General features: G+C 42.2%; 1 protein-coding gene across 1 annotated transcript in view; it reads left to right on the top strand.

Moving 5' to 3' along the window:
• The first annotated feature begins 182 nt into the window (after nucleotides 1–182).
• Nucleotides 183–8,906, top strand: part of LCA5L (Leber congenital amaurosis 5-like) — a 21,826-nt gene continuing 13,102 nt past the window's right edge. The window contains exons 1-2 of the mRNA XM_006754355.2: nucleotides 183–502; nucleotides 7,653–8,167. Of these exons, the coding sequence (XP_006754418.1) occupies nucleotides 184–502; nucleotides 7,653–8,167 (834 nt within the window). The 5' untranslated portion in view covers nucleotide 183. The remainder of the gene's footprint in view (nucleotides 503–7,652; nucleotides 8,168–8,906) is intronic.

Genomic DNA, 8,906 nt, shown 5'->3' with positions numbered 1-8,906 from the left:
CCATCTTGGCTGGCAGTTAATTTGCATATCACCCTGATTAGCCAATGGAAACGGTAGCGGATGTACAGCTAATTACCATGTTTCTCTTTTATTAGGAAGGATAGTTCAATGTAATAACACACAGGTCCATTTTAATGTCAGTGGCTATGGATCTAAAAGCCCCTTTCTTCCATCAGGTGTGCTATGTCTTTGGCTGGTGCAGCAGGCAACCATGGCGATGAGCACTTCCCCGCCGTGGCCCTGGGAAGCAGACAGCTACCCAAGGAGCCCAGGGGCAGCCCCAGCCCGGCCGACCTTCCCCGGGACGGCAACGCCTCCGATAAGAGCGTGGACTACAGCCGATCTCAGTGCTCCTGCAGCTTAATATCTTACTATGATTACTCAGAAGACTTTCTCTCTGAACATTCAGAAAAAGCTGCTAATGGAAAATATTTAGAGAAGCCTGTGATAAAGGAAAAAAAGGAGAAGAAAAACTACGTTTCTGAACTCTTCCAACCTAAAGGTAAGCAAAATGTCCCAACCGAGACCCAAGGTCTGCTCACACTGACATTATTTAAGACACTAACATTTGAAGTGGCCACATTCACTTTTATATATTCATTTTTTCACTTTTTCATATTGTCCACATGTATTATAAGTGAAGTTTTACGGAAGGAGTTTGGAAGTAGAGAAATTAAGAATAATTATGAAGGGCTGTGCTTTGCTGGTTACTTTTCCCGCGAGCAGGATGGGCTGTACTTGGTACAGTACTTGCAGACTTGGAATTTAGTCTACGTTCACAGATGACTTATTTTTAAATTCACTTTTTGTATTCAGAAGAAGAAACCAGCCAAAAATGGTCATACCCTCAATAGATGTTTGATGACAAAAGAAAAAAAAGAATAATTACAGAGTAACCGAGAGTTGGGTTGAAAATGTCGTGCCAGCTCTCTGCACGCGTACCTGCTGGAACCCACCGTGAGGCTGGCTCCCTTTCTAGCTAACAGGTGGCCTTGTTACAGAGCGCCAGCGGATTTCAGTGGCTTCTTGCTTACATCTCAGCTGGAAAATTATGGTGTGACTCACCAACGAAATACCAATTCCTGTCTCAACAGCCCGAAAAGATGTTCTCCAACTCTGGTGAGGCATATGGCAAAGATAATCTTTTGAAACAGAGATGGCAAAAGGCTGTTGATTATGTCATTTCCTTGTGGATTTTAGAAGTGTCAACACCTTCAACTCCTAACTGTCTAAATTGGAATTAGCCTGGTGATGGCTTGACCTCCTCACTCCCTGCCTCCCTGCCCAGACTGCAATCACTCCCTCCCATTGCAGGAATCCCGGGCTTATAAAGATTGTTTATGCGAGAAATAGCCGGCACTTTTCCACTGTGACCATGAGAACTGTCGTGAGTCAACAGGTGGAAAGTAACAGCCTGTAAGTGTCGGGCATGTCTGTCACATTTACCCAATAGCTGTCACCAAGGCCTGACTAGGACTCTGTGCCATGTCTGTGTCATCTAGAATCTCCAGCTCCCCCTCTTCCTAGCTAGAGAGCAGGGGCTCCTAACCTAAGACCCTTGCCTGTGAACCCCATGAGCTTCTATGCAGAGTTCCGTTTGTGAACTCTTCTAGGAAGAAGGGACCACGGCTTTCAGCAGATTCTCAGGAGGTTAGAAGCCCCTTTTCTAGAAGGTGGGAGTCCCAGGCCCACTGGAAAGTCCTGGGGCAGGAGACGGAGAGCCCAGCACCTCCCTCGCAGTGGGACTCCGGCATTGGGAAGCGGTTATCACACCAGAACATGCATCGCCGTCAGCTTCCACGGTTACACGCTCCCTTAACTGCATTGGAGACTTAGGAAGCTCTGATAACCAAACATTTTTCATATGTTTGGCACCAAAACTACTTTAGCAACAAAAACCTGATTTGGGCCGTGGCCCGGTAGCTCAGTTGGTTAGAGCATCATCCTGATACGCCAAGGTTGCAGGTTTGATCCTCCGTCGTGGCACATACAAGAACCAAACAGTGAATATATAAATCAGTGGGACAACAAAATCAATGTCTGTCTGTCTCTCTCTCTCTCTCTCAAAATCAATCAATAAATTTTTTTTAGGTTTGTAGTGGATTCTCACATATATTATACACATGAAGTATATGTGAAATTTACGTGTTTTATAATGTATTTTTAATTGATTTCAAAGAGGAAGGGAGGGAGAAGGAAAGAGAGATAGAAACATTACTGATGAGAAAGAACCATTGATCAGCTGCCTTCTGCACACCCCACACTGGGTATCGAGCCCACAACCCAGGCTTGTGCCCTGACCAGGAATCAAACCATGACTTCCTGGTTCATGGGTGGACATTCAACCACTGAGCCAGGCCGGCCGGGCATGAAATTTATGTTAAAAAACAAACCTGATTTGAACTGACATGAGACTGATCTTTATTTCACTTAGTGTGGATAGTTAAATCTATTTCACCTAAAAATATTATTTAATTAAAGTATGCTGCCCCCAACCCTACTAGGATGGAAGCACTGGAAAATACCATACATGCACCTTAAAAAACAAGACCCCCACGTTCAGAAACACCATAACCCCAAGGGCTATGACAAGGGACCATGGATCTATCTACTGCATTGTATATTGAGTCTACCCAGTGGCTCTCAACCTTCCTAATGCTGCGACCCTTTAATACAGTTCCTCATGTTGTGGTGACCCCCAACCATAAAATTATTTTTGTTGCTACTTCATAACTGTAATTTTGCTACTGTTATGAATTGTAATGTAAATATCTGATATGCAGGATGTGTTTTTTCAGGGGTCGCAACCCACAGGTTGAGAACCACTGGACTCTACACTTTTGTGGGACTGTGGGAAGGCTGTTAGCATTTGTAAAACTTTCTATGAGAAATGAACTGCATTTTGAGTTCTAAGTACCTTATGGTTTAACTATTTAAAACTGATTCTTGCCAAAACCGGTTTGGCTCAGTGGATAGAGCGTCGGCCTGCGGACTGAAAGGTCCCGGGTTCGATTCCGGTCAAGGGCATGTACTTGGGTTGCGCACACATCTCCAGTAGGAGATGTGCAGGAGGCAGCTGATCGATGTTTCTCTCTCATCGATGTTTCTAACTCTCTATCTTTCTCCCTTTCTCTCTGTAGAAAATCAATAAAATATTGAAAAAAAAATAAAAATAAAACTGATTCTTCACTTATTTGTTCCACAGATATTTATTATGTGTTTTGTGCAAGATACTTGCCCATAAACTGGGAGTAAGCTAAATTAATTCAGTCACCTGACAGTGCACTCAAATTTTGAAGGGCACTTTTGTGTGTATGAATACTCTGAAATTGTTTTAAGTATTGGGTGCATCTTTAACTCAAATTACTTGCCCCTGAGGACCCTTGTACCAGTGCATCAGGAACTTAAAACACTTGTCGTCACATCAAACTTTGTCATAGAATGCTAAAGTGTTTCCTAGGTTTACTCTTGTATTCTTTTGTTCCCTTACAGCTCATGTTTTGCAAGTATCTGCCAAAGAAATTTCAGCAGCAAGTAATTGATATAATTCTAACCCAAAGCTAAGAGGCTTAATGCTTTCGCCAGTGCAGCCCCTTCTCTGTGGATGGTCAGCATCTGCCCATCATTCTCATACATTGAGAGTCGATGGCTGACCTTCAGGGGCTGGGAACACTGGATTAGGAACCACCAATGGAGACCTGGGATTCACTAAAGAATAATAACATCAGAGATCATGTTCAAGTCCCAGTTTAGAAAAGCAAGGCTTATGGCAGAAAGATATTTCCTAGAGAAAAATTATAAGGATGAAATGAGGACTTCCGTTTGATAGGATTTTTGCTTTGGTCAAGTATTAAGAGATTTACCTAAACCAATGTAAATAATAGCAAGCAATATACTGTATATCTACAATTTAATTTTTAAAAACTGTATCTTTTGTAGAAAATGTACTTTCAGCACTCTTTCAGTTATACAGGGGAGGGCCAAAGTAGGTTTATAGTTGTCCATATGGAAAATAATACAATAATTAATAAATAGTAATACGAGAATAACTGTTTCACGCACTCGTGACTATAAACCTACTTTTGCCCCACCCGTATATTCTTCTTTGATATGTTTGCTAATACAGTGCCAAAATATGTGGTAGTCATTCAAAACATGGGTATACCGAAAAAGAAGTTATTTCACTGCATGCGATCGTCAGCACGCCTTTGGCCCTGTGGCCTGGTCAGGCGCAGGTGGTAGATGAAGGCAGTGTTGGAGACCCTCGCCCGCAGACTAATAGCGGGAACTGTGGAGGACAGAAAGGGAAAGGGCCCTTCCTTTGACCCTCTTCTTACCCTGGTCCTTGGTGGAGGTGGGCATCTCTGTCAAGGTGAAATGTAGCGTTACCTGGAAGAGAAGAGAGAACCTGGTGGAGGGCAGGCCCGCAGGAGTGATGGGAACATGGCTCAGGGTAAGGAGCAGAACCAGACTGAGGGTGTGGAAGGCCTTGATGATAGAACGAGACCCTGAAACAAAGAGGAAGAGACCAGAAGAGGCCAAGGGGGTACGGGGGTGGGGGTGGAAGACAATGGCTCCTAGACAGGAGGGCAGGGTGACCCGGGAAGGAGGAGGCTGGCACAGAAAAGCGTGAGTGGGGCACATTCTTGGAATGTGCAGAAGAGCACGTTGCCTTGTAAGTAATGTGATGAGCGCCTTTTTGGTTAACTATGGACTTAAATGTACATGTTTTTTGATGAATTAACTTAATTTGAATGTCTTAGCTCAGTGGTTTAAAATTAAATATCCCAAGAGTAGTTTAATCATGAAGCTAAATCTGCCTTAATTGTGGGAAGTGGGATAGAAATTGTAAGTTTTACCCTTATTATGTGTAGGTTAGGATAATGAGGTATAAAAGCATTAAGGATTAAACCCTATTTTCATTTTCTACAGCTTTATAGTTATATAAGTATGCATGATGTGTAGAATATGAAATTGTTCTCTACCACTCCAATGGCAAGTGATATATTTACCTTTCTGAAGCAAACTGGCTTATTCTCTCGGGCCCGCCCAGTAGGGTAGGCGAGAAATGTAATCTCAGGTGTTTGGGGAGTAGAGAGCATATGGAAGACCTTTCACAGACAAGATGATTTTCAGAAGAGCCTCTGGTCCTTTATTTTTATCACTTATGTGTTCTTGTCCAAGACCGTGTGATTTTTTTTTCTTGATTTCAGAGAGGAAGGGAGAGGGAGAGATAGAAACATCAATGATGAGAGAGAATCATTGATTGGCTGCCTCCTGCATGCCCCCTTCTGGGAATCAAGCCCACAACCCCAGGAATGTGCCCTGACCAAGAACCAAACCAAGACCTCCTAGTTCATAAGTTGAGGCTTAACCACTGAGTCACACCAGTGGGGCCCATGTGATCTTTTGAAGGCTGACACCTCCTCCTTTCAAAGCACCCAGGCCCTCTGTATACATCCCCACCTATGGCCTTGGCCAGGGCTTTGGGATTAGTCCCCAGGCACCCACTCATTCTGACTGCAAACCCTCCAGTCACTTGAATACATGTGAGACATGGACACAAGCCTCCCTGCCCACGTGACCCACCACCCCTCACCCTTCTAGTCTCGGGGAAATCCCCCTCCTGTTCAGGGTCATGTCACCCAAGAGCTGGAAGAGAGTACAAGTTCGAGGTCAAGTTCAGTCATGGTGGGCATGGCATAGAACATGACACCGCCACCCACCCCTGTTTTAATCCAGCCTGATCCACATGGCCTGGGTTTAGGGTTCCCCTAGCCACTGCCCAGGCTATTCAAGTGGCCTCGACACAACCACAAGCACCTCTCACTGCCCTTCTCGTAGGTGTCACAGACTCTGGTCTGTGCTTTCCAGTTTTCAATGTACTCAAAAACTGATTCCAAAATACTCAATATTCAACCACAGCCCTACTCAGTTGTCGCCAGTGGGAAAATAAATGCCATTGGCAGCACAGTTGTAAAGACAGTTCATCAATAATTGATGTATAGCCGAAACCGGTTTGGCTATATTAAAAAATTGATGTATGCAGACAGTAACGGTGGTCAAATCCATGTGGTCTTTCACAGCCAGGATTCAAATGTTGTATCCCCAGAAAGCACCAGCTGTTTCTTTTGGGTCATTGTTTCTATCCCAGGCCGAACCGCCTTTCCCAAACCAACCATACTAAGCCATGTCTCAGAGGATGTGTCCACACTCGGCCAGGAGCCTAAAGTTAGGACACCAGTGACCTTGGCCATGACATTCCCTCTCTCTACAGGATGAGGACCAGATATTTTAGATTCTAGAATCCAGACTCAGTCTCTCTCAATACAGATATACTGATATGTACACATGCACACACATTTGTTTACATACACAGATGCACACATACATATATATATGTAAACATATACATCATACAGAAGAATATAGATATGAGGCAGTGGTGTAGGCACACAGACCTGGGTTCTATCTCACCATTTGTGCCCATTGACAAGTGACATCGCTAAGCATCAGTTTGCTCATCTTTAAAATAGGATGACAATAGTGATGTTGTACATACATTTGACATGCTCAAATTCAATTATGTAAGCTTGGTGCTTATAAGTTTGCTGTAACATTGTTTAGAAACATTTTGTTTTCAATAAACTCCTGAACACAAGCCCCCTGACTACTTAATTTAGTGCCCAGCCAAAGTAATGGAAGAAAAAGGGTCTTTGTTGGATGTATTGAAAAATTGAATATCTGTATATATTCTCTAAGCAGTGTGATGGTTTTTAAATGGGTTTTTGAACATATGAGATATTCACATATTACATTGGGCTTTAATATTACACTCTAATTGCCCCATAAGATATTGTTAGAAGGATTACATCTGATCTGTATAAAACATTAGTCCAATGTCTTGACATATAGCAGCACTTAATAAATGTTATCTTTATCATGAGCTTTAGTTTAGCTTTATAAAAGATACAAGTACAGGTTTCAGAGTCAAAGAAGACCTGGCTTTCAATCCACTGTGTCACTTCGTGGTTATGTAACCTTGGACAAACAACTAAAAAAGTCTAGCTATAAAACAGGCTATTACTGACCTTAAAGAACTGCATTAAATGAGGTAGCTATATATAAAGTGCCTAGCCTAAGCATGGACATTCATTCAATGTTAGTTCTTTCCCCTTCTAGCTCTCATGAATATGTACATCTGTGCAGGAGAGGGGGGTATACATATTTGCATAACTGCATATCTATATATATCTATATATATGCAGACAGTAACGGTGGTCAAATCCATGTGGTCTTTCACAGCCAGGATTCAAATGTTGTATCCCCAGAAAGCACCAGCTGACATGTACACATGCACACACATTTGTTTACATACACAGATGCACACATACATATATATATGTAAACATATACATCATACAGAAGAATATAGATATGAGGCAGTGGTGTAGGCACACAGACCTGGGTTCTATCTCACCATTTGTGCCCATTGACAAGTGACATCGCTAAGCATCAGTTTGCTCATCTTTAAAATAGGATGATGGGAGTGATGTTGTACATACATTTGACATGCTATATCTATATATATGTAGATATATAGATATAGATATATATAAAACTAGTAACTAACTGGATTATCTGCTTAACAGGTCAGAAGGAAATCTCAGTTGAAAAAAAGCAGAAGTGGAATGCATCACTTTTAAGTTCTAAAATCAATATGATTACCCAGAGAAGAGATGCCATAACTCAGCGCGTGCTCTCAGCAAGGCTCCATAAGATTAAAGAATTGAAAAACGAATTAACTGATATACATCGTAAGATGGAAGCCACGGCCTTAGAAAACCAATTATTGAAACAGCTTGAGATTAGGCACTTGAAAGCTATAGGAAGATATGAGACTTCACAAAATAATGTACCTCAGATTATGGCTAAACATCAGAATGAAGTTAAAAATTTAAGGCAGCTACTTAAGAAATCCAAAGAAAAGGAAAGACTTGTATCTCAGAAACTGAAAGAAACGGACAACAAACTGCTGAAGACCAAAGACGCCTTGCAGGCCCTGCAGGCACTCTGTGAAGACAGGAGTCTCGCAGAGCGGGAGGAGCTGACCGTAAGACTGGCTGCCCTGACCACCAAAATGGAGGCCAACGACAAGCAGATACAGGTCTGTATTTCGCGGCCTGGGTGTGTGAAGGGTCCAGAATTAACACAGAAGTGTGCGTGTGTGTCCTCGCCCAAGTGCCCTCTCTGCAGGCCTCACACTGGTGCTGTGTCCACAGGGGGCAAGGGCCAGGGGAGGGGGTGCTCAAAGGAAAGAGAAACCGCCCAGGTCTGGAAATCGCTCTTCTGTCACAGTGAGCGAGCACAGGCTCTTTTTTTTTTTTAGTTTATTTTTTTATTTTTTTTTTAAATTTCTTTATTGGTTAAGGTATTACAAATGTGTTCTCATCCCCCCCATTTGCCAAGAAGGGCTTTACCCATTAACTGAGCCTTGAGTCCACATTCCTGAAGCACTGTATCTCTGATCTTAATTGCTGCTCCTTTAAATCAAAATAAGTTATAAATATCTGCCTTTGCCTTTCAAATTTTGATAGTATCCAGAACTTTCAATTAGTGTTTATAGTAACTGGGTACTTTATATTTAATTAAATATTTTCAAATTCAAATTTGCCTTAGACATTATATATTTTCTAAGAATGATGAGTCATTCATTGACTTAAATTCACCAACCAAAAAGAAGTGATGGTAACTTAGAGGAGTGGGTTACAATAAGATATCTCTAGATATCCAAGATACTCCTTCAAATCACTAGGAAGATTTGGGAGGTAAAAGGAAACTTGGAGATCATCTCTTCCAACAAATTCATCCTAAAAAGGGGGAAACCAAAGCAAGAAAGAAGATAA

Source organism: Myotis davidii, unplaced genomic scaffold (genome assembly GCF_000327345.1).
Source record: "Myotis davidii unplaced genomic scaffold, ASM32734v1 scaffold512, whole genome shotgun sequence".
In the NCBI taxonomy this organism is placed as follows: Eukaryota; Metazoa; Chordata; class Mammalia; order Chiroptera; family Vespertilionidae; genus Myotis; species Myotis davidii.
Note: the sequence above shows the minus strand (reverse complement) of the source record. Positions and strands in the feature narration are given on the sequence as shown.